Below are 25,495 nucleotides of genomic sequence, written 5' to 3' on the forward strand. Positions count from 1 at the left end.
ATTAGCACAAATGTCATCAATATTATTATTTCAGCTTCCAACAATTAATTGTTTGTATAATAGTCTATAGAAGCATCTATTACTTCTTTGATTTTGTGAAGTGGACTCTCTCTCTTGGTCCCGTTCAAAAAAAAAAAACAAAAGAAAAGAAACAAACAACAAAAGCTACGTATAAGCGTTTATCGCCACTATTTCAAAATTTAGTTCATTATTTATTAACATTATAGACTTTAATTATTAATTCCTCATCCATTATTTCCCAAAAATCAAACAATGGAGCAAATCATCTCCTCCTTATCTTATCTATTCTCATCTTTTACTCTCTTCTCTTTCATTCTCTTTTCACTATATTTCACACTATACCACCTTCCAAACACTAAGAAACAACCCCTTGGTTTCAAAATATACCCTATCCTAGGCACCTTACCAGAGTTCCTAGTGAACCGGCACCGCTTTCTCGATTGGAGCTTCGAAATCCTTTCTCCAATCCCCACACACACCTCCATCTTCTTCCGCCCTGGCAAAGTGCACGGTGTCATCACCGCGTACCCTCCTAACGTCGAACATTTCCTTAAAACCCGTTTCGACAACTACCCTAAAGGCGCTCGCTTCAACTCTTTACTTTACGACTTCCTCGGTACCGGCATATTTAATTCCGACGACCACCTTTGGCGTCATCAACGTAAAACTGCCAGCTTTGAGTTTAACAAACGTTCTCTTAAGAACTTTGTCCTAGAGAGTGTAAGGTTTGAGATTAAAACACGGCTTATTCCTATTTTTAAAGAAGCTTCCGGTTCAGACCGGGTTTTGGATTTACAAGATATTCTCGAGCGGTTTGCTTTTGATAATGTTTGTAAGTTGGCCTTTGATTTTGACCCGGGTTGCTTGGCGGGTGACGGGTCGGGTGAGTCCGAATTTATGCGGGCTTTTGAGGATGCCGCTTCGCTTAGTGCCGAACGTTTCATGTGCGCGCTACCTTTAATATGGAAAGTTAAGAAATTTTTGAATATAGGATCGGAGAAGAGGTTAAGGGAGTCAATTAAGACAGTCCATGGGTTTGCTGATAAGATTATTCAGACGAGGTTAGAAGAAATATCAAGAGAAAAAATTAGTAATATGAATTCCCAAGATTTGTTGTCACCGCGGATGAAATAAGTAAACAACATGATGGTAATAATTTTCTAAGGGATGTTGTGATAAGTATTATCCTAGCTGGGAGGGATACTACGTCATCGGGTTTAAGTTGGTTTTTTTGGTTGTTATCCAATCATCCCGACGTTTTGACAAAGATTCGGTCCGAAATTGGTGAGGTTCGGACTAGAGTTGGTAAAAAAGTCGGGGATATGTATGATTTCGATGATCTAAGAGAAATGAATTACTTACATGCATCGTTATCTGAGAGTCTACGATTATACCCTCCAGTACCTGTAGATACTAGAACATGTTTGGAAGATGATGTGTTTCCAGATTAAGAAGGATTGGTTTGTCACGTATAGCACGTATGGTATGGGGAGAATGGAGAGCATATGGGGTATGGATTGCTTAATGTTTCGACCTGAACGATGGATAGATGAAAATGGTTGTTATAAATCGGAGAATTCGTTTAAGTATCCAGTTTTTCATGCGGGTCCAAGGATTTGTTTAGGGAAGGAGATGGCATATCTACAAATGAAGTCTATAGTAGCTTGTGTGGTGGAACAATTTGATGTGGAAATGCTAGAAAAAGAGAAATGTCCTCAATATTTGATGTCACTAACTCTAAGGGTGAAAGATGGACTTCCTGTTAAAGTAAAGGCGAGACAAACTTAATGGGCCGAGGAAGCAATATTGCAAATATAATTATCTTAACATATATTGTAACTTTTTTTTTTTTTTTTTTTAATGATACAACAAAGTTTTTAAGCTCATTTATTAATTAATCTTGTCTTATGAAAATTACGAGCGAAGAAAGCTCAGAAAATACTTGTATCTGATAGAAAGATATTAAGATAGTAGATATTTAATCTATGTACAATTTTTTAGAATGGGATATGTATTTAATTAACTCTAATGAAACTTACAAAAGCTCAAAAGAATTTATACTTGTGATTGATACAAAGATATTAAGATATACTTCACCTCAAAGTATATGCCCACAACATCTATTTTTGGTCTTCAAATCACCTTAGCTATAACATCTATTGTAATCTATTTCCACTCATTCAATCAAAGCTTTAGGGTCTGTTCTAATAGACTGAAAGTGGCTGAACTGAACTGAAATGAATATTTTATAAGGGAATGAAATTAGGAGCTGAACTGAAAATAAACGTATGAGAACAGGCCCTTAGTCCCATAAGTGCAGTTGGCTACATGAATTTAAAAGTGGTTATTCCGTATAATCATCCACAAAAATCTTCCTCCTTTATCCTTACGATCAAATACTTTATTCTCATGCAAATTCCTATGCTTCATATCTTTACCAACTCCTTCCAACTAAGTCATTTATGGTACGGTCTCCCTCTACCTCGTTTAGCCTCTCTATGATCCTATTCTTTCACTACTCTTCGTACCGGGGCACCCTGTTGTCTTCGCCTTACATGCCCGAATCAATGCAAGTGATTTTCACTCATTGAAGAAATAAATAAAGTTATTTATTTATTGCATTAACAATTACAGTGCTCATATTGTAATCAGTTGAAAATTTGAAATAGAAATTTTATGATTTTCACTCATTTTAATAGAAATGAAATTTTACAATAGGTTGTACCTTGTATGGTGCATGAATTGAAAAAGTGAAAGTGCATGATTTCTTATGCTTATGATTATATTCACCCACGATTCCACCTTATTGCTGGGCTAATGGCTATTACACTTGTAAAATTTCGTTTTCTTTTCACTTTGTTTAATTTAATTGAAAATATCTTACATTTTCTTTGTTACATGTTCAGATTCTTTGGTAACAACAGATTTTGTGAGGTCAAAGATATTTACAATATTCTCTCTACCAACAGAGCTTTTAAAGTGGCTAATTTGTTGTAATTATTTCATTTATTTTTCCCAACAATTTTAACCAGATTATAATAGATGAAATTTTAGAGAATATAACTTATTATTAAGGTAAAAGCTAACGAATGTCCTTGATAAAAATAGAAAGAATAAATTAAAATTAACATTAATAACACCGATCGATGGTAATTTTGTCATCCTTTCTCAAATTAATACCATTTTAAACAACCCAGACGCGTTCATTAGCAAAATCTTTTTATTAAAAATAATACAACAATATTTGTTCTTATAAAACAAAATGCAAGCTTACATTTTTTTTTACTCCACACAATTCAACTTTTTGTAATTTCCAACAAAAGCAACACTTACCTTATCTTTCAAGACCATATTTGCATTGTATTGCAATTGCCAAGTGTATACATTTTTATTACTCCAATAACACCAAAACGATAAACACTAAACTTTGATTCGAAAACACTACAATTTCCCACAATCTTTTAATTGGTTTCAATTTTTTTTTTGACAGATATTTTTTCTAATTTAAGTATATAATTTTACACATTAATACATGACACCAACCCTATTTACCACAATATTTTCTAACAACATAACAAACCATGGAAATCAATATCAATCTTGTTTTCCTCTCTACTACAACCCTTTTCCTCGTTCCTTTACTCTATTTCATCCTCCTTAAACCTAAAAAAACCCCTTATGGCTTTAAGAAATACCCGATTTTCGGTTCGATCCCGGTCTTTTTACGTAATCGCCATCGTTTTCTCGAATGGACTACCGATGTTTTGTCTACTATCCCTACTTACACCTCGGTATTCTACCGCTCCTTTGGCGGGATTCACGGTGTCCTCACCGCGGACCCTGCCAGCATCGAGTACATTCTCAAAACCCGGATTGAGAATTACCCGAAAGGGTCCCGGTTTCTTACAATCCTACAAGACTTCTTGGGCACCGGCATTTTTAATGCCGATGGCCTATTGTGGCGCTTGCAACGCAAAACTGCGAGTTTTGCGTTTAACATGCGCTCCTTAAGAAACTTCCTACTGAACTCGGTTCAAGTTGAGATTATTAATCGGCTTAATCCGATATTAGAAGAGGCCTCGGGTTCAAACCGGATTTTGGACCTACAAGACGTCCTCGAAAGGTTCGCTTTCGATAATGTTTGTAAGTTGTCATTTAATGTGGACCCGGGCTGCTTGAACCGGTCCGGTTCAAGCGAGTCCGAGTTTATGCGGGCTTTTAATGATGCCACGGAACTTAGTTCGGGACGTTTCTTGTATGCACTGCCTATGTTGTGGAAAATAAAAAAGATTTTTAATTTTGGGTCGGAAAATAAATTGATGCATTCAATCGTAACCGTACACGAGTACGCGGACGATATCATACGGTTGAGATTGGAGGAGAAAAAGTCAAATAAAGGTAACAAATATGATGATTTATTATCCCGTTTTATTGATGCTATGGAAGATAATAGTCAAAATTTTGTTACAAATTCAACTAAATTTTTGAGGGACGTTGTGATAAGTGTTATATTAGCTGGAAAAGATACCACGTCCACGGGTTTAAGTTGGTTGTTTTGGTTATTGTCACATAATCCGGATGTTGTTGAGAAAATTCGGGTGGAAATCGATAATATTCGGGTTCGAAATAAGAAAGTGATAGGAAGTACCTATGATTTTGAGGAGTTACAAGAAATGCATTACTTACACGCGGTGATATCTGAATCACTACGATTATATCCACCCGTACCTGTTGATACAAAAGCGTGTTTAGAAGATGATGTTTTACCTGATGGAACGAGGGTTAAAAAAGGTTGGTTTGTTATGTACCATATATATGCAATGGGCCGGATCGAGGGTATTTGGGGGAAAGATTGCTCCGAGTTTAAGCCCGAAAGGTGGTTGGAAAACGGGGTTTTTAAGCCGGATAGTCCGTTTAGGTACCCGGTTTTTCATGCCGGGCCAAGGGTTTGTTTGGGTAAGGATATGGCTTATATCCAAATGAAGTCTATAGTGGCTAGTGTGTTGGAACATTATGATGTGGACGTGTTAGGGAATGAGAAACGCCCAGATTACATATTATCATTGACACTAAGGATGAAAAATGGCTTGCCTGTCACATTAAGCAAGAGAAAGTGAAGTTGTGAACACTTGAAAAAACTTATCTTAATAGCAATTATTTGTATAGTCTCTTTGGTTGAGAGGTCGATATCTTATATGATAATAGAACCCCTCAAGCATGAAATTCCACATGCCTAAAAGAAGAGATTTAATTATTATCCTAACTTTTATGTACCTTTGAAAGAAAAATCACAAGACCACAATCATCTTAAGATATGTATAAAAAAAAAATGCATATATGTATAAATTTTGAATGTATTTGTACAGTTTTGATTCAAATTTGCATAGTTGGTATATATCTTTAAAGATTAAAAAAATTGCAATTTTGGTCTGCTTAAAAACGAACAAGTATTTTTTTTTAATAGAAAAATGAACAAGTATTTAAAACTGAAGCAATTTTTTTTTTATGTAAACTTTCTTTGTATAGATATGTAGGTTTTTTTTTAAAAAAAAATAAATAAATAAATTGGGTATTCTGAAGGTTGTGAATGATTAAGTGGTGACTCATTATTGTGAGAAACCAAACAAAAAATGATCTTGTTAACAAGCGTCCTGGGGCGTTAGATAAAGAATAATTATATTAGTTGAAATAGTATTGATTTACAAATGCATGACAAAATCACGCATCGTTTGGTGTAATTAATGTTAGTTTTACTTTGATAATTTCACTTTGGAAAAATTAGAAAAAAATAATCCCAACTTTTATGGATTTTGCTATAATAATCCCAACTTTGAATTATTCTAGAATAATCCGAACTTTGGGAGTTATTCTTTTTCTTCAATCCCAAATACCGGTTACCGGTTGAATGGTTTTTTTTTTGTTAAAGTGACACATGTCACAAATTGAGTGGTTAAAAAAAATTATAAAAAAAAAAGCAAAAGTAAAAAATAAAAAATTAACCCAGCCAACCCCTCCCAATTCCGGCCACCAGCATAATCCAAACAAGCACCCCCTTTGCCGCTGATTTCCCCTCCCCAGTCGCCGCTGATTCCCCCTCCCCTTTGCGCTGCTGATTCACCCTCCCCTTTCGCCGCTGATTCCCCCTCCCTTTCTTTTTCGTTTTCTCGTTTTTCGGCGACACTCGAAAACCCTTAAAACCTCTACCTCCACTCGAAACACCCTTAAAACCACCTCCCCCACTCTCTAAAACCACCAAAAACACCTCCACCACCATTGAAAACCCTAGCCGCAAGGGTTTCGAGGTGGTTGGAGGAACGATCTGGGATTTTTGAAAGTGGGGGAGGGGTTTAATTGGTGTTTCGTGGGGGAATGGGGGTGGAGGTGGGTCGCAACGACAGCACCAGGGATTTGGGGGGATAGTGGCGCATTGTTGGGGCAAGGCAAGGGATGGGTACGCTCGGCCGGCGGTGGCAGGTGGTGGTGGTGTTTGGGGTTACGGTGTTCAGGTAGGGGATATAAGGGTTTTCTGTTTTTTTTAAAAAAAATTATTTTTTTATTTTTCTTTTTTTTTTGGACCAATTGAAGCTCGACACATGGCTCATAACCTGCTATAACAAGTCATTGACTTTCGTTGACCGGTTTGGGATTGGAGAAAAAGAACACCCCCCAAAGTTCGGATTATTCCAGAATAAATGAAAGTTGGGATTATTCCACCAAAATTGTTGAAAGTTGGGATTATTTTTTCTAATTTTTCCTTTCACTTTTAATTTTCTTATTTAATGCCCGGGAGCACTCATTAGCTTTTGCCAACAAAAAAAAATACTCTGTAAACAACCAACGTAATATATTATTGTAGAACAATATTTATATGCCTAGACTTTACCAATACTTCCCTATATTTTTTATGACAAGAAAGTTCTAATGCCTAACTGTAACAAATGCCTAATATGATTATTATAGGGAATTTACTAGTATTTGTGTTTATTTAAAAGGTAAAAGTCCATAAAAGAAAGAGGTGGCGTAGATCCTATCTACTTTCTACCAGACTATCAAAGTCATGCATGATATTATTGAATTCACACATTGTTAAATATGTGTCTGGGCCGCACCGATCTGTGATCAAGAGAGAGAGTTCACTTCACAAGTCAAGGAGGTTTCATCTCAAAATCATATGACAATAGGAGGATTATCCCCTGACTTATAAAGTATTTAACTCTCTCTTTTTTTCTCAACGTGAGACACTTAGGGTCTATTCTATTCAGATTATTTTCAGTTCAGTTCAGCTCATTTCAGTTCTTAATTTCCTTCTCTCATAAATTATTCAGTTCAGTTAAGTTCAGTCAGTTCAGCTAAGTTTAGTCAATCAGAACAATCCCTTACATGTGTTCTTTGAGAAGTTTATAATTCAACACATAAATGGCATGTTAGGCATTTAGCAAAGTGCTCATTGTGAACCAGAGCCATTAAGAATGCCTAGCTCCTCGAGTCGTGATTGTGAAAAGGAAATTGCATGTTTTGACAGCGTGCGGAGGTGAAGCTGCCTTGCTGGTCAAGTGTCGCATTCTTCTATTTTAAACGGTCATTGTGTACTTGTGATCAACCTTGCTTCGCATTAGATTACAAACTAAAGCCCGGATTTCAGTCACTTCACTTTCTACATTACGGCCCCGTTTGGTTTAATGTAAAACATTTTCAATGTAAAATTAGTTTTCATGGAAATTATATTTTCAAGGAAAAACACAATTGCAAATTAGTTTTCCTTTGTTTGGTTGCATACAAGAAAAGTCCAAGAAAAATAAAAAAATAAGAGAGGAAATGTAAGGATGAATGAGAGGAAAGTAAAAAAAGAGGTAAGGAGGAGAGAGGAAAATGTGGCTTCCCTTGTTTTTGGAAGGAAAATGTTTTCCATCATTAAGGATGAAATTTTCCACCCTTGAAAAATTGTTTTCCTCTCCTTAACAAACCAAACAAAGTAAAATGGGAAAAAAAATGGAAAATTCATTTTCCATGAAAACCTTTTACATCAAACCAAACAGGGCCTACAATTCGTTTTTTTCTGCCGACTACGAGTACGTATTTGTTTACTAGTAGTTGTTGTTTTATGTGCATGCTTTATGCTTTTCAATTTTTTCTTAGTTAATTAATCATGTAATTTCTAAAAAATTGTTAGCAATCACATTTTGAAAATTCTGTTTTTGTTGAAACTATCTTTTTTTTTTTTAAAAAAAATAACAAAGAAAATCGTCTTGCGAGAACAGACCTAATTCTTTTAATTTACATTTCCCTCCTTCGTCCCGCTATATGTCTTCCCCCAATCCCCCTCCCTCTCTCTCTCCACCTTATCTTTGGGTGGTTAAGTACGTTATGATTTATTTTTATTTTTTTTAATTATTGGGAGAGAATTTTGAGGATGGTTGGTTGCCGGGATTTTTTGTAATGAGTTAGGCGATTTAGAGGAATTTTTCGGTCACCACCTTTGTTCTAATTCTAACCTTTATACATTTTTAAAATAATATTCCCTATAAAAGTCACGTTTCCTTAACATATATTATATGAATAAAAAACATTATAGCTTGATTTAATAATGAGGTTTTGATTGATTATATATACATATATACATATATATACTTCCTCCGTTCTGTACTACTTGACCCGTTTTGACTTTTACACTATTCACCATCCCTCCTTTGATCGTCTTTTGTGAATAATTTGTAAGGAAAAATATATTCATGTATGATATTTTTGAATTCGTCTCAATAAGTAATATCATAATATATAACTCTTTTAATTTTTACTTATGGAGAATTGAAGTTATTGATCGTTAAAGTTTTGCATTGGCAAGCGTGATAAAAGAAACAGGTCAAGTAAAAAAGAACAGAGGAAGTATATATATATATATATATATATTAAAAAAAAGTAAAGTTTGATTAATTAAAGGGTAAAATAAAAAAAATTGATACATCCATCCATTTCAAAATAGTCACATCATTTGTTATTCATATGTAAAAAGTAAGTCGAAATTAAAGGTTTTTGTACATTAGTTAATGTGATAAAAATGCCATCATCATTCATAAAATATTATTATAAACATTAGGTAGTGTGTCAACATTTATTTGACCTTTTGACTTACTTAGTACTAATGCACCAACCTTTTTATAACAATCATTGGAAGAAAAAAAATAATAATAAAATGTTACCCTTACACTAGACTCCATTAGTCCTTAGCAAGTATAAATAATTAAATATATATTATTATCATAGAAGCAAAAAACATAAAAAGTAGCTAAAGAAAAAAAAAATACCAAGATGAAAAATCATGTGGTTTGCATACCATTTCCATCACAAGGTCATATAAGACCCATGCTAAAATTAGCTAAAATCCTTCATTTTAAATTTGGTTTCCACATTACCTTCATCAACACATTACACAATCATCAAACCCTATTTCAATCTCAACAATATTATCATCAAAGTATTACTAGTCTTACCTTTCGATTCGAGTCCATACCCGTATGTAACGATGACAACAACAACGACGACAACAACACGAACCCGAAAGATATCATGTCCGTGATCAACTCTATTTTGAATAATCATTTGGGACCTCCCCTTAAAAAACTCCTTTTAAAACTTGGTAGTAAGGACTACTACCAATGTTTGCCTAAGAAAGATTTGAGGCCACCAGTGACGTGCATGGTTTCCGATGTTGGCATGTCGATGTTCACCCTTGACGTGGCCGATGAGATGGGGGTTCCGGCCGTGGCGTTGCAGACGTGTAGTGGTTGTGGAATGATGGGTTACTTGCAACATCGTCAGCTTCTAGACAAGGGCATTATACCTCTCAAAGGTATGTATGAGCCAATTCTTTCTTATGATTTTTTTTACTAGTATTTTTTCTATTTTGTTGAATATTTGACCAACAAAATAAAAATGAATTTATGTAGAAAGAGGGTTCTCCAACTTGTTGGTTAACTTTTGACTAATTAATTAGCTAGTAGGATTTGAAAATGTGAATGAAGATAATAAAATAATGCTATTATTGCTGTTATTATCAACAAATACTCTTGTGGTGATTATAAATTGTCATCTATTACCAATATACAAACTATTAATCGCCGCTAAACTTTGAAAAAATTAAAGTAGTCAATTCTATGTAGCTTACTGAGAATATATAAATATATTATTCTCCTTTCATGATCACATATTAATTTATATTTAATAATCGTTATGTTGTATACTTTTGATGAATTAGATCTTTGACATTTTACTTTACTTTGATTTTATTGTTCTAAATTCAACAGTATGAACTATGAAGTATCTATATATTATGGGACGTTTATGTATGAGATGAAAGGAGTATATTGCTTCTACGTAACAGTAAAAAAAAAAAATATATATATATACACCGGGTGTAAGGTGCACCAGAGGGTATTTTCTGCTTATTTGCTATTTTTTTTTCATTTTAAAATCTTAAATTGAGCAAACAGAAATTTGAAATGAAAAAAAAAAACACCCTTAGATGTACCTATCTCTACGTGCACCCTGGTGTATGTAAGTGATTTTGACTTAATTGCGGTCTACCCATTTATAATCTAATACGCGTTCTTTATTTTGTTTTCATACACAGACTCAAGTTACCTCACAAATGGCTACCTTGATAAGACTATTGATTGGATACCAAGTTTGAAGGGAATAAGATTAAAAGACATGCCGAGCTCTATTAGGACCACAGACCCAAATGATAAGATGATGAATTATATGATTTCAAGTGAGCATAAAGCTCTCAACTCACAAGCTATCATCATCAACACATTTGATGCTTTAGAGCAAGATGTTCTAAAGGATCTCTCGTCCATTTCACCAAATATCTACCCAATTGGGCCACTAAATTTATTAGTGGACCATATAGTACCAAAAGATGAAAACAATAGGCCCATTGGGCCTAGCCCTAAGGAAGATGTTGACTACATCCAATGGCTTGACTCCAATGAGCCCAATTCAGTTTTGTATGTAAATTTTGGGACACTTGTAGTTTTGACCCAAGAAAAACTTATTGAATTTGCATGGGGCCTTGCAAATAGTCATCATAATTTCTTTTGGGTTGTAAAATCCGATTTAGTTTTTGGTGGGTCAAATAATAATAATAATAATCATTTTCTTATTGAATTTGAGGAAGAGATCAAGGAAAGAGGCCTATTGACAAGTTGGTGTGACCAAGAGAAAGTGTTAGGTCATCCTTCTATAGGAGGGTTCGTGACACATTGTGGATGGAATTCGATGATTGAGAGCATAAGCAATGGGGTTCCAATGATTTGTTGCCCATTTTTCGCCGAGCAAGGTACTAATAGTTGGTATTGTTGTACTCATCTAGGCATCGGTGTGAGTATGAGTGAAGCCGCGAAAAGAGATGATGTTGAGAGGGTTGTGAAAGAGTTGATGGAGGAAGAAAATGGCAAGGAGATGATGAAAAAGAAAGCCATGGAGTGGAGGCAGTTGGCAAAAGAAGCAACCATGAGTCCACATGGATCTTCATATGTTAATTTAGAGAACGTAGTCAATGACATACTTCTTTCAAATTAAATCATATTAATTAAGCAAGAAGTGTTTAGCATTTTCCTCATCATAAAAGGAGTAAATCGTGTGGTATTTACTTTACTAGAACGCATGTATTAAATACTTTATAACGATCGATGCTATCGTGTAATATAAAAATATGGGGTTGGTAATTGGTATTACTCTTCAGCCCTTTATTATAATAAAATATGCTTTATTTAGGCTTTGTTCATTTCACCTTAAAAAATAATATTCAGCAAAAATAATTTAAGATCATTAAAAATAATTTTTAGTTTAGTAAAAATAAGTTCATTTCAATAAAAATAAGTTCATTTTAGTAAAAATCAGTACCTTTAAGAAGAAAATAAATATAATAGAGAATCAGTAAAAATTAATTTTAGTTGAGTAAAAATAATTTAAGTTCAGTATAAATAATTTCAGTTCAGCAAAAATAAGGTAAAGTAAACGGGGCCTTATTCTCGTACAGTTGTAACAATAGTGCAAAATATATACGTCGATAAACAGTCTCATAATTATATTGACTTTTGACATTTTTCCTATACTAACTTTGAACACATTTTATTACTAATAACTACTCTGATCCGTAGCTTTTAGGCTCGGGCAACATCTTGAGATACCGCATAAATTCTATAATCCAAATCCTTATACTTCCTCCGTTCTTTTTTACTTGACCACTTTGACTTTTATACTATTCACCACTCCTCCTTTAACCGTCTTTTGTGAATAATTTGTAAGGAAAAACATGCATGTTCATGTTGGATATTTTTTAATTCATCTCAAGAAGTAATATCAAAATATATAACTTTTATAATTTTTACTTATAAAGAATTAAAGTTATTAATCGTTGAAGTTTTGCATTAACAAGCGTGATAAAAGAAACATGTCAAGTAAAAAAGAACAGATGAAGTATGTTGAAAGAGTAAGAACAAAGAAGTAATGTATGACAATAATTTAGAAGTTGGTTAAAACTTTATTTTTTTATTAAATTTAAGGTTGTGGATTCAAATCTTAACTTGTGTAATTCACATATTATAACACACAAAATGAAAAACTAAATAAATTAAGGAAAAGCGTCACGTGACACTTAAGCTTGTCACTACGTAAAAAAATAAAATTGGCACCGGTTCAAACCCGGCCTAAGGCACCGGTTTGAACCGGTGTCAATGTGGGGGGGTGCCAAAAGTGGTTTAATAAGGCACCGGTTCAAACCGGTGCCAAAACTCGGCAATGGCACCGGTTAACAGGTGCCAAAAATGGTCAACAAAATTTTTTTGTTGTTTTTGGCACCGGTTAACCGGTGCCAAAAATGCCCAAATATATATATATATATATATTTTGTTTTTTCCATCTAAAAATTAAATAGCCTAAAATAAATAACAACATCAAAACATAAAGCCAATATCAATCATCATCAAAATTTGCAATATATGATCAAAAAAATATTACAACATATAAAAACTTCGATTACAGCATATAAATAAAAAAAATTACAATATAAATTTTTTAAAAAAATTACAATATAAATCAAAAAAAAAAAAACTCATTCATTCTTGTATCTTGCTTCTTCGATTTCAGATCTAGAATTCATACCTGCACCAATTAAAACAAAAAAAATCGATTAATATAATTAAACTTCGACCAGAAAAAAAAAAACTTGAAATCGAAAAAAAACCCAGAAAAAAAAAACTTGAACTCGAAAAAAAAACATGAAATCGAAAAAAAAGGCAGAAAAAAAAAACTTGAACTCGAAAAAAAACCCAGAAAAAAAAAACTTGAACTCGAAAAAAAACCCAGAAAAAAAACTTGAAATCGAAAAAAACCCAGGAAAAAAAAAATTAAACCCAGAAAACGAAAAAAAATTTGAAATCGAAAAAAAAGCCAGAAAAAAAAAAAACTTGAACTCGAAAAAAAAGCCAGAAAAAAAAACTTGAACTCGAAAAAAAACCTAGAAAAAAAAAAATTAAACCCAGAAATCGAAAAAAAATTTGAAATCCATTTAAATCCAGTATTCGAATAAACCCAAAAATTGAAAAAAAAATTTAAATCGAAAAAACCTTGAAAAAAAAATTAGAAATCGAAAAAATCCAGAAAACAAAAAAAATTGAAATCGAAAAAAATTCCATTAAAATCTGAAAAAAAAATCAAAATCGAAATTGATTAAAATTTTGATTAAAATAAAAAAAAATAGATTAAAAAAATTCGATTCTAATTAAATCGATTAAAATTTAAAAAAAAAATCCAAAAATTCGATTGAAATCAAAACAATAACCCAGAAATTCGATTGAAATCGATCAAAACAATAACCCAGAAAAAAAAAGAATTTAAACCGATTACAATTTTTAAAAAATTGATAAAAAAAATCAATTAAAACAAAAACCCAGAAAATTAAAACAAAACCCATAAATTCGATTGGCATCGGTCTTGCATGTTGTATTCAAAAACCCATATAGCTTTAGAAGGAGAAGATCTTTTGTGTAAGACAAAGAAGATCTTTCGTACAAGTCAAATTTACAGAGAATTAGAAGGAGAAGAAGGAGATCGAGAAAGATAAATGGAAAGAGAAGGAGGAGAAGGAGATCGAGAAGGGAGAAAGAGGAGGAGAGGAGAGGAGAGGAGAGAGAAAGAGGATGAGAGGAGAGAGAAGGGTACTGATGAGAGGAGAGGAGTATTAGGGTTGGGGGGGATTTAAAGAGTGGGTTCGGTTTTTTTTTTCAAAAAAAAATTTTAATGACTCCGGTTCAAAAAGGCACCGGTTCAAACCGGTGGCCTTTATGTATTTGGCACCGGTTTGAAGTGAACTGGTGCCTTATGTCTTGGTTCATTAACCCGCGCTTTTTTTGGCCTATTTTTGGCACCGGTTTGGCCTGAACCGGTGCCATTTGGGGGTTGCCTTTTTGTATTTTTCTACTAGTGTGTTTAGAAACATTTTTTAATAGGTAGTATAAATTTATAATAAATATTATTATTCTGATTGTTGTTGAGCTAATCTCATTTTTTATTTTCAAAAATATTTTGTTTGGTAATTATGTTAAAGCATAATTTAAGATATATTAATGTTCAAAATAATGCATTACTAAACGTGTCTAGTCGAGATCATACAGAATAAATTAATAAATACGAGTACAATCTATTAAGATATATATGGAGAAAGTACGTATGATTGGAGTTACATCATCTAGTTCACATACCGAGGACTTGAGGAGAATGATAGATCTAAATCACATATTCACATGTAAACAATATTACTTACAATGTTGATTTATACAAAATATACTTTGTATATCAAAAACTTTTCTAATTAAAAAATGTATGTCTTGCGTATAATTTTTTTTTTAATTATTTTTAATAATATGGTACGTATAATATAAAATGAAGAATTAAATCATAATCAAACGGTCAAGCATGTGAAACAGATTGCTTATTTATATTCGTTAATTATTTGCATGCAAGACAAATTTGATTTTTCATGAATTCACAAGTTTTATTTTATATTGTAAAATTAACTACTACGTACATTCATGAATCATGACAGGCTGATGTTTTTGTAATAGTCAACTTAATCTGAATAATATACTTCCTCCGTTTCTATTTAGTTGACGCGTTTAATTTAGACATGTATATTAAGGAGATGAGAAAGAGTGAGAGAGAATGAAAAAGCAAGTGAGGTACCTTGTAAATGCAAGGTAAAAAATTTACCTTAAAAGGAAACATGTCAATTAAAAAAACTTCCTAAAAAGGAATACGTGTCATTAAACGGAGATAGTATGAAACAATAATTATTGCTCTAAATGAATGCAATGGAGTAGTTCAGATCTACTATCAAGATTCAAGAATGATCTTTATATCTCGCTTCACTTCTTTCTCTCCTTAAATTGCAAACTCCGCTACAAAAATAGTCAAAGATATCATATTGTTCATATATTTTATTGTCTATAGTCTAGTAAATTTTTACTAAAAATGGAAAATCATGTTGTTTGTGTACCATTTCCTGCACAAGGTCACATAAGGCCTATGCTAAAACTTACTCAACTCCTCCATTTTAAATTCGAGTTTAGCATAACTTTCATAAACACGCACCACATCCACCAAACCTTGTTTAAAAATCACCATCGTTCACCAGAAGACGATGATCCAAAAGATATTCTTTCTGCCATCAACTCTATTGTCACTAATAAATTGGAGCTCCCGCTTAAGGAGCTCCTTGTGACAAAACTACTAGACAATTATAATAGTAATAGTGATTGTTTGCAACCGCGAGTTAGTTGTATGATTAGCGATGTTGGTATGTCTTCTTTCACACTTAGAGTGGCTGAAGAATTGGGGATTCGTGCTGTGCTACTTGAGACTGCTAGTGCTTGTAGCCTTTTGGCTTATTTCCATTGTCGCCAACTTCTTGACAAGGGTATCATACCCCTTCAAGGTAATATACTTTCGTTTTGAATTTTTATCACCTTGAATTTATTTGCTTTATGTTTTACTTACTAATATGCATTATTTTTTTATTCTAATAATGGTCTAAGTTTATATATTATTTAGTGATGCAATTTATACATGTTCGAACAATATAAATTATGTTTAGAATTTGATACATGCTAGAGTGTTAATTTTGGGCTGAGACTACAAATACAAGTTAAATTAGTTATGATAATAAAATAAAAAAGAAATATAAATTATAGACACCATGCCACCACATGTAGTTATAGACTTATAGTAATTACTACCTCCGTTACGTATTATTTGCAACGATTTGACATAAAGTAGAGAAAAAAAAATGTCTAATCGTTACAAATAATATGTAACGGAGGTAGTATATATAATAGATCGGCATTATCGCACCGAAAAACAAAATCACCAACAAGGCAACAAGGTAACAGCCATTTGTATATGTCATGTGGTACAACACCCTTTCTTTCAAGTTTCAACCAATCAAAATTGCACATTAATTTTATTTTGGGTTTTTCTACATGGTACCCTTGAGTTTTTGAGTTTTCTACCTTATACCCTCCTAAATTCAAATTTTTACAAGGTGACCTTGAGTTATTAGTTTATTTTACATTATATCCTTGAGTTTTTGAATTTTTCTATATGGTACCCTTGAGTTTTTGAATTTTTCTATATGGTACCCTTGATTAGTAAAATAAACGACTCTAAATTAATTTGACTCAAACCAACAGCATCTAAACGACTTATTTATTAGCACCCTCAAAGACACAACTAGCATGTTTAATGCGAAAAAAAGGACTAACAACTTGAGTCCCCTCTAAAACAAGGTCTTTTAGTTAAGTAGGACTGTAGGAGCAAAAAAAAAGTTCTTATCTTCCATCTCAAACAATCATACAAAAGTTCCACTAAATAGCGAATAATGAAGATTAATGATTCCTCTATCTAATATAAATATAGAAGTGGTAAATAGATCATATTTAGATGGTGTCGGTTTGAGTCAAATTAAGTTAGAGTCATTTATTTTACAACTCAAGGGTACCACGTTGAAAAAACCCAAAAACTCAAGGACACTTTGTAGAACTTTGGATTTAGAAGGGTACAATGTAGAAAACTCAATAACTTAGGGGTACCATATAGAAAATCCCTTTTATTTTTTACAACAAATTTCAACATACTCATTCACTCAAACTCCTTAAAATTGTATTGGGGTATAGTAATACTCCATGTACATCTTTCGAACGAACAAAACATTCAGGGTCTATTCACTTCAACTTAATTTCATTTCACTTTAGTTCAATTCAATTTAGCTTCAATCAGTTCAGTTCTATTCAGTTCAGCTCCAATCAATTTAGTTCAGTACAGTTTCAATCAATTTAGTTCAGTACAACTCCTAATTTCTTACTCTCTTAAAATATTCATTTTAGCTCAATTCAGTTCAATTAAGTTCAGTTCAGTAAATGTGAATAGGCCCTTAATTTCTGTAAGGCCTAATTAGTCTAATATATGTCGCATTTTACCACCAAAATACTACAAGTATATATATATGCCGCTACTTTATGATAGAGTGATAATAAGAAATAAGTGACAAATTTGTGTTCAAGTCCAAAATTATGATTTCCAACAAGTTGATATTCTTTATTTTGTCCTAAACATTAAAGTTTTGCTGTTTATTTTTCAGACCAAAGTTGCCTCACAAATGGTTATCTTGAAAAGTCAATAGATTGGATATCAAGTTTGAAGAGAATATCCTTAAAAGACATGCCAAGTTTTATTAGAACATTGAATCCAAATGATATGAATCATATGATGCTCAATATTGTTATGTCAAATGCACATAGAGCTCTCAAGTCTGAAGCCATCCTCATCAACACATTTGATGCCTTGGAACAACATGCCCTAGAAGATCTCTCCACCATTTTTCCTAACATTCATCCAATTGGACCCCTTAATTTGATGGTGGATCATCATATATCAAAAAAGGATACCATTAATAGTGGACCCCTTATGAATAGTAATGAGTATATGAAATGGCTTGATTCTCAAGAGCCTAAATCTGTTCTCTATGTAAGTTTTGGCTCCCTTGTTGGAGTCGATCAAGAGACGTTTATTGAACTTGCTTGGGGGCTTGCAAATAGCCTTACAAAGTTTTTATGGATTGTGAGATCTGATCAAGTCATTGAAAAGAGTTGTACTATTGAATTCAATCGATTTAAGGAAGAGATAAATGGTAGGGGTGTGCTAGTCACTTGGTGTGACCAAGAGCAAGTATTGGCGCATCCTTCGATTGGAGGGTTCTTTACACATTGTGGTTGGAATTCAACAATTGAGAGCATAAGTTATGGGGTGCCAATGATTTGTTGGCCATCGGCCGCAGACCAATTGATTAATTCTTGGTATTGTTGTAATTGTCTTGGCATTGGTATGAAGATGAGTGAACATGTTAAAAGAGATTATGTTGAGAGGGTGGTGAAAGAGTTGATGGAAACAAAAAATGGTAAAGAGATGGGGACAAAGGCTGCAAAGTGGAGAAACATTGCAATAGAAGCAACCATGAGTTCACATGGATCTTCATATGATAATTTAAAGAAAGTAGTTAATAATGTAATAAAAGTACATCAATAAGTCAATATTAATCTCATATGTTGTTGATCATGAGACGATTAATATAATTACGTTATAGTCATAGTAAGAAGTCTTGTAATGTGTTGACTTTTATTTTTTTAATTAAGGAAACTTTAACGGACATTTTTTGGTAAACAAATCAGAGAAAAATATGGAATTGAGTGCCAATTAACATTTGCAATATTTTTTAATGGTTGCAATTGGCAAAATATGTAATTTCAATTACTGTAATTGGCAAAATATATGTTTTTTTTGGAGGAAATATTACCTTCGTTTCTTTTTAGTTGACACATATTTCTTTTTAGGAAGTTTTTTTAGTTAACATTTTTCCTTTTAGGGTAACTTTTTACTTTGCATTTACAAGTTACTCCACTTGCTTTTTCACTCACTCTCTTCTCTTTAATATATGTGTCTATTTCAAACACGTCAACTAAATAAAAACGGAGGAAGTATTAAATTATTCCATAAATGGTTGACTTGAATTTGAAGTCCAGGATGAATGTGATGACAAAAACGACGTCGTATATTGATTCAATCAGATGATAGCATTTTTGCATACCATCTATCAGAGAAATTATACAAATCGAAAACCCTAATCTGCGGCTCTGCGCTCCAAATCTCATCAGACATCTTCATCTTCTCTCTTTCGTTGAGGTAATCTTCATTTTTTCTTGCAAAGTTGCAAACTTGCAGTTATATACTTGTACGATTATTGCCTTTATGTCAATTAATTACGAATTTGAAGTCTATTTATTATTATTATTATTATTATTATTATTTTTTTTTAAAAAAAATATGTAAGATTTAGTTCGTAAATTATTGGGAAATTTTATCAATAGAAATTTTTGGAGATTACATTGAGCTTAATTTTATTTGGGAAATGGATGAATTTTTATGACATACAAGTTCTTCGTATCATCTAAGTATTCTCCTATGATGAGTAAATTGGAAAAATGAGATTTTTAGAGGAGATAGAATAAGCTAAGTGTCAATTGGGATTTTTGGATTTGGGGTTTAAACTGAAATGTGAGTGATGCTATGAGTTTGTTGTCAAACTATAAGGTATGTAGAATTTATGATGAATTGTTGAGTATAGAAGGAGAAATGAGGGTTCCAAATGAACTGAAAGTGAAAGGATTGGGCTTTCTTGTTGTTGGGATTTAGAGATTTCAGGATTTCGTGCTGTTCTAATTGAGGGATGTCGGGTTTTCGTGTTGTGCTGATTGAGGGATGTCGGGCGTTTGTGCTGTGCTATCTGAGGGATGTTGGGCTTTTGTGCTCAGCTAACTGAGGATTTTGTGGCATTAGGTCTTTAGGATATTTCAGGGATGTCGGGGTTTTGTGCTGTGTGGTAATTGAGGGATGACGGGCATTTGTGATTTGTGGCATTTATGATGTGCTATTTCAGGGATGTCAGGGTTCTGTGCAGTGGTAATTGAGGGATGTATTGCATCCGTGCTATGGTAATTGAGGGATGTATTGCATCTGTGCTATTGCAATTGAGGAATGTATGGCTTTCATACCGTGCTATATGAATGAAGTCGAGTTTTGTGCTGTGCTATTTGGGGGTTCGGTTGAATAAGGATTATGGAAGTGGAGGCAAGCTTTAGTGGAATAGGGAGGGTAGAGCGATTAGTGATGCGTTGGGTGATGTTGGGTCAATGTGTGCAACCTTGTATTGTGCCATAAGGACTTTGATTTTCTTTGGTAGTTTTATGTATCTTCTGTTTGCCATCCAACTCATTTGTGATTTATGTTTTTGTTATAAAAAATGCAGTGTTAGTTTGTGTATTTATGTTCTAATTATTTTTTTTTTTTTTATGGATCCTCTTGGTTTAGAAAACCATGAAAAGACCATGGAGTGATAAAGAAGATGAATCGTCAGATGACGAATCATCATCTAGTGATACTGAATCAGAGGATGAGGATGAGCCTGGAAAGCCAAAGTCATCGCGAAAACCTTCTGGAGGTACTCGAAGTTTTTATTGTTTTCAATTCTTTTTTGTTTATCGGTGTGAAATAATATTCGTCAAAAAAATGGGGAAAGAGTTCTTTTTCCTCACATGGATAGTGTCTTTGAGGCGGCTGGAAAAATTCTTTCATGGTATGTAAAGGAAATCGATCATCTGGGTTTTTACTGAATTCAAGTGAACTTCCTAGAATACAACCCTAAATTATGGTCTTAAATTCAATTATTATGTGTATATTACGCCATCAAAGTTTTAAAATGTAGTGGCATTAGGAATTTAGGGTCAGTGTGAGGCAGAGAAATGTATAAAATTATGAGGATTTGTGCTGATTATGGATATGGGAAACCTCAAATGATTTAGGGCAGTTCATATCCTTGTGTCTGAGCTCTACAAGAAAATATTTCTCTAGAATTTACTTATTATATATCATAGTTTTGCTCTTATATGCAGTAAAATCTGCAAAACGAAAAAGCGGCGGAATTGATTTTGAAGCTTTGAGCCGCCATGGTTATAAAGGAGGCCTATCTATTCTGAAAGTGCCTCCACCGAAGGAGGATCCAAATCGAGACTGGACTTGGTCTACTGGCAAGGATAGGAAAAAAGATCAGGAGAGTGAGGAATCATACAAAGAGCGTCAGAAAACAAGAGCTGCTTTAGCAGATGGAGAAGAGCTTGCAACTGCTATAACTCAGAAAGAGAAGAAGACTTTTGCCCAGAAAGAAAAGAGAAAGAGAGACCTCGGCCAGACTAGTAGAGGAAAGAATTATGTTGAAGAAGAAAAGAGAATGTTAAGGGATAGCGGTGTATATTCTGGATTTGATTGTTGAAGCATGCAGATATTTAAATTCGAAAATCTTAACTCCAAGTAGGTTGCTCTGTTTGTGCATTTCGTACGTAGACAGATCCATGTTCTGGTGTACTATATTGTAGGTTGAGGATGCATTTATCATAAAAATACTTGCATAACTTACAAATTTGCTTTGTTATTAAGCTATAACTAGTTATATGCAGGTGACTAAGCAGAGGTTTTCAGCTAATTAAGTGTGAAATGTGATTACATTTCTATTAGTTATACATTAAACTCTGCTATTTCTAGTTTATCAAATTCTATTTGCCTTTCGAGAGTTCAACTTCGCTATCCTTGTCTACTATAACTTTTGACCATGGAGAATGGGTACATAAATCCTCCCCTTGCTCATCAGAGTCTTTGACCTGCTCCAAAGGCTTATATGTGTATAACGATGCACATAGAACATAATATATGAGATTTATTACTTGTATGCCAGAGACAAGCAAGAAGTAGTACTCCAACCTTCCCTTGTTGATGTTCCTATCAGGAAGCCAATTGTGCTCTTTTCCTGTGTAACCATGAACCATCGAGACTACCATCGTCCCTAAGTAGTTTCCTACTGATGTCGTTAAGCAATAGAGTGCAACAGCGGTGCTTCTCATGCTCTCAGGTGCTTGATCGTACAGAAACTCAAGATGACCGACATTCATGAAAACTTCTGCTAATCCGTGGAGGCAATATTGCGGGACTAACCAAAAGACACTGATGGGAATAATAGCCATAGGACTGTCCAAAAGGTGGTAATGAGTAGCAACTGATTTCCTCTTCTTCTCAACCAGAGAGGCTACAAGAGTTGCGACTATGTTGATCACGTATCCTATCCCCATCCGCTGTAAACATGATATGCCTACAGGGTTTCCAGTGAATCTACGTACAAAAGGAACAAAAGCACGCTCATAGACAACGAGCCCAATGAGCATGGTCCCAATGCTAAATATTGAAAGACTAGCTGGAGGTATTTGAAATGAAGAAGAGAGGTGACGGTCCATTGTCCGAGCTTGTGTGAGCACAAAGCTGCCTTGATGAGATGATGCAGTCACGAGCAGGATTCCAGCTGCCCATATCGGTAACACCCGGATGATAGATTTCAGCTCTTCCACTCTATGGACTGTAGACAATCTCCATAAGTTTGGTGGTTTTGAATCTTTTGCCTCTCCTTCTGTTACTACTGCTGCCTTGTCGAGCCACCTACAGGTAAAGGACCAAAATTACTCTAAACTGTCAGTTTTCAACAAAGATGAAGCTTTGTTATGGCAATATATATGTACTTTACATACATATGCAATGCACCATTACAAATATACATAAAACTTCGTAAATATTCTGATAGACATAAGTTCAGATTGTCTGTAAAATTGCAATATTATTGGCGGTACATTTGATGTGTGTTAGTAAAATACCGAGATTTGTAGTGATTTATATACTTTCTAAGCTAGTATTGTACTTTATATGACTCTAGAGTGACTCAGGTCAACAAAATAATGCTGGTATTTGTATAATAAACTTACGTGAACTGTTCAGAGTGCAGAAGTCTTCCATCAGTAGAGATAAGAGCATCAAGTTCCTTGTTTTGGTACAGCAAACTGCGGTCAGCTGGCAACGGAGCATTCCTCTTCTTCCAAGCAGCAACAGCCACTTGAAACATTCTAACCAAAGGGCTTCCTGCAGGCTTATGTTTGAGGTAAAGCGGATATCCGATCACAAAGGCTATAACCGATATTGTCATAGCCATTGTTGGGATTCCGAGCCCCCAACCCCAGCCCACATTGTCTTGGATATAGACTATAACAGTCAGTGCAGTTAGTGTTGCGAGTCCCATGAAGAAGTAATACCAGTTGAAGTAGTTCCACTTGCGCCCTGCAACACCGGACTTGCTCATGTCAAACTGGTTGGCTGCGAATGTCACCACGCAAGGCCGGATGCCACCCGTCCCTATAGTTGTTAGGAGGAGAGCCATGTATAATACCCAAAGTTGTTGTGTTGATGCTTCTTGGCAGTTCACTTGTGTAGGGCACGGCGGAGGGTGGAGTTTCGGGAGAATGGCTGTCATGGTAACACTGAACATCCCCTGCAACCATTGAAGACATTAGAAATTGTACAATGTGTACACAATTCAAAGGGCTAAAACAAATTTCTACATAAAACATGAACTTTATTATGCCATCATAACTAGTAAGTCTTCTTATTTTCTAGTGCATTTTAAAAGATTTGTCATTACAAATTCTTAGATAGGTGTGAAAATGTCACACTATAATTTATGCGCCTTGTTAAGACATAAGGAATCTATGTCAAAAAGGTGGAAACTACATATGCATGTCCTTGAGATTCGATTATAAATCCACTCTCAGAGATAAGTGTATCACCTCTCGACTCAGTTATATTGATACCATCATGTATCTTATAATAAATAAACGACAATAAAATAAAAGGAGATTGAAGAGCGAGTAAAATACTATCCTGTATCTATGTGCCTTGTTAAATATTAGAGATATGTGTCAAAAAGGCGGAAACTACTTATGATTGTCCTTTTAGAGTCGACTATAAATCCACTCTTAGAGATATGTGTATCACTTCTAGACTCAATTTATAGATATAATTCGTATCTAATAAATAAACGACAATAAAATAAAAGGATGAGATCGAAGAGCGAGTAAAATACCAATTGATAGAAGATAGAACCAATGGTAATAGTCCAAAATTGGCCAGCAAAAGAGTCGGCAATCAAAGCACCAATAAGAGGAGTAAAACTAGCAGTCCCCCCAAAATTGGTGAGTGTATTGGAGGCTTGTACAAGAGGCATGTTGAGTTGTTGGGTCAAGTATGTTATCATATTTGCATGAAATCCAACTCCAGCAAATCTGTCGCATATTTCATTTGCTGCAAAATTACAAATAACTCAACTGTTAGCATTTATGAATCAATAATGCTACTAGTACTAGCTTTTGTCACTAATTGAATTAGCCACATAGCTATAATTTAAGACTCGTGTTAATGTGCACGTGAAACTAGTTTGAATGTTCTGTGCAAGATTTTAAAATAGTGAGAAAGTTGAAGAATTTAAGTTGAAACATAGAAAATATAAACAACTAATAAATTATCCGCGGTATTAAATTAATATTAAAAAAAAAAAAAAAAATCTTGCCTACATTTCTTTCAAGGCCTTTTAGATTAGCAAGTTAAACTAAAATTATGGTAAGAACAATTATTAAAATCCAACTCAAGACTACAAAATTCCACACATAGCAAAAGATCAATGATTGTTAACTTATAAACAGAATTCAAAGTGTTTTTTTTTTTAATCAGAATTCAAAGGGTTCATTTGCTAATGTAACTTCCATTCAGAATTAATAGTCATGTTGATAAAGGAAGTAACTCGTAATGTGAAATTGTGAAGAAACTCACCGAGAATGAAAGGCAATGTTCGAATCCCACCACGCATCTTCTTCTTAGGACTATCTTCAATATTTTCTTCAACATATCCTACATCTAATTTCTTCTCCAAATCCATTATTGTAGATTTAAAATTTTAATGAATGAAGTTAAGAGTTATTGTGAGTTCTAGAAGAAGTTTAATGAAGGGTGGTATTTATAAGCCAACAACAAAGGCTAGAATCAGTGAACGTGCATGGTGCCTAAGTGTGAAGTGAGACCCACCATTATTGTGATAGATATTATTCACTACCTTATCCCTCGATTTTATTACTGCGTTGCATTATTATTCTAGCTTTCTTATGGTCTAGTGATGATGGATATACTAGTATATTTTCTTATAAACTTCATTGGATCTTCACCAACTACCAATTCATTGTTAATTTACGAATTACCTGTCACATTGTCTTAATACTCATAATATAATCACTCACGGTTAAAGATGTTGCAACTTTTATCTAAAGATTATTCCTAATAATATATTCATCATGATCATCAATTTTCAATTTCCCACTCTCCAATTCTCTATGTTAGTAGGAAAAAATGATTTTGGAAATTTGACATAAAACATTATAGGCATTATATT

At 33.7% G+C, this 25,495-nt stretch overlaps 5 protein-coding genes and 1 pseudogene across 6 annotated transcripts; 5 read left to right on the plus strand and 1 right to left on the minus strand.

Annotated features, from left to right (window-relative positions):
- The first annotated feature begins 243 nt into the window (after positions 1-243).
- LOC110710578 lies at positions 244-1,880 on the plus strand (annotated as a pseudogene).
- Positions 1,881-3,296: 1,416 nt separating this feature from the next.
- LOC110710661 (cytochrome P450 94A1-like) lies at positions 3,297-5,278 on the plus strand. The gene has a single exon (XM_021888989.1). It carries the CDS (start codon positions 3,603-3,605, stop codon positions 5,136-5,138), a length of 1,536 nt encoding a protein of 511 aa, XP_021744681.1. The 5' UTR covers positions 3,297-3,602; the 3' UTR covers positions 5,139-5,278.
- Positions 5,279-9,067: 3,789 nt separating this feature from the next.
- LOC110710541 (7-deoxyloganetin glucosyltransferase-like) lies at positions 9,068-11,747 on the plus strand. Its single transcript, XM_021888864.1, has 2 exons — positions 9,068-9,868; positions 10,649-11,747. Exons 1-2 carry the CDS (start codon positions 9,328-9,330, stop codon positions 11,599-11,601), a joined length of 1,494 nt encoding a protein of 497 aa, XP_021744556.1. The 5' UTR covers positions 9,068-9,327; the 3' UTR covers positions 11,602-11,747.
- Positions 11,748-15,552: 3,805 nt separating this feature from the next.
- Positions 15,553-18,732, plus strand: LOC110710612 (7-deoxyloganetin glucosyltransferase-like). The gene is made up of 2 exons (XM_021888938.1): positions 15,553-16,015; positions 17,717-18,732. Exons 1-2 carry the CDS (start codon positions 15,553-15,555, stop codon positions 18,658-18,660), a joined length of 1,407 nt encoding a protein of 468 aa, XP_021744630.1. The 3' UTR covers positions 18,661-18,732.
- A 444-nt stretch (positions 18,733-19,176) lies between these two features.
- LOC110710520 lies at positions 19,177-21,664 on the plus strand. Of its 2 annotated transcripts, none has more exons than XM_021888838.1 (3): positions 19,177-19,314; positions 20,500-20,629; positions 21,063-21,664. In XM_021888838.1, the coding sequence occupies exons 2-3, from the start codon at positions 20,506-20,508 to the stop codon at positions 21,455-21,457; spliced, it is 519 nt and encodes a 172-aa protein (XP_021744530.1). In that variant the 5' UTR covers positions 19,177-19,314; positions 20,500-20,505; the 3' UTR covers positions 21,458-21,664. The 2 variants fall into 2 exon arrangements, with proteins under 2 accessions (XP_021744530.1, XP_021744531.1); XM_021888839.1 differs by having other exon boundaries at positions 19,179-19,314; positions 21,081-21,664.
- Positions 21,543-25,048, minus strand: LOC110710519 (protein NRT1/ PTR FAMILY 3.1-like). Its single transcript, XM_021888837.1, has 4 exons — positions 24,883-25,048; positions 24,140-24,357; positions 22,989-23,548; positions 21,543-22,668 (listed from the first exon to the last, which is right to left on the minus strand). Exons 1-4 carry the CDS (start codon positions 24,986-24,988, stop codon positions 21,738-21,740), a joined length of 1,815 nt encoding a protein of 604 aa, XP_021744529.1. The 5' UTR covers positions 24,989-25,048; the 3' UTR covers positions 21,543-21,737.
- Between the last annotated feature and the right edge of the window lie 447 nt (positions 25,049-25,495).

This window comes from Chenopodium quinoa, unplaced genomic scaffold, assembly GCF_001683475.1.
Source record: "Chenopodium quinoa cultivar QQ74 unplaced genomic scaffold, ASM168347v1, whole genome shotgun sequence".
Classification (NCBI taxonomy): Eukaryota; Viridiplantae; Streptophyta; class Magnoliopsida; order Caryophyllales; family Amaranthaceae; genus Chenopodium; species Chenopodium quinoa.

What these genes read in the sequence shown, in the direction of transcription:
- LOC110710661 (XM_021888989.1), top strand. Translation starts at nt 3,603, where the DNA reads ATGGAAATCAATATCAATCTTGTTTTCCTCTCTACTACAACCCTTTTC.
- LOC110710541 (XM_021888864.1), top strand. Translation starts at nt 9,328, where the DNA reads ATGAAAAATCATGTGGTTTGCATACCATTTCCATCACAAGGTCATATA. An exon ending in GGGCATTATACCTCTCAAAG is followed by an intron (nt 9,869 to 10,648) that starts GTATGTATGAGC and finishes TTTCATACACAG; the next exon opens with ACTCAAGTTACCTCACAAAT.
- LOC110710612 (XM_021888938.1), top strand. Translation starts at nt 15,553, where the DNA reads ATGGAAAATCATGTTGTTTGTGTACCATTTCCTGCACAAGGTCACATA. An exon ending in GGGTATCATACCCCTTCAAG is followed by an intron (nt 16,016 to 17,716) that starts GTAATATACTTT and finishes TTTATTTTTCAG; the next exon opens with ACCAAAGTTGCCTCACAAAT.
- LOC110710520 (XM_021888838.1), top strand. Translation starts at nt 20,506, where the DNA reads ATGAAAAGACCATGGAGTGATAAAGAAGATGAATCGTCAGATGACGAA. An exon ending in ATCGCGAAAACCTTCTGGAG is followed by an intron (nt 20,630 to 21,062) that starts GTACTCGAAGTT and finishes TATATATCATAG; the next exon opens with TTTTGCTCTTATATGCAGTA.
- LOC110710519 (XM_021888837.1), bottom strand. Translation starts at nt 24,988, where the DNA reads ATGGATTTGGAGAAGAAATTAGATGTAGGATATGTTGAAGAAAATATT. An exon ending in AACATTGCCTTTCATTCTCG is followed by an intron (nt 24,358 to 24,882) that starts GTGAGTTTCTTC and finishes GTAATTTTGCAG; the next exon opens with CAAATGAAATATGCGACAGA. An exon ending in CTGCACTCTGAACAGTTCAC is followed by an intron (nt 22,669 to 22,988) that starts GTAAGTTTATTA and finishes CTTTACCTGTAG; the next exon opens with GTGGCTCGACAAGGCAGCAG.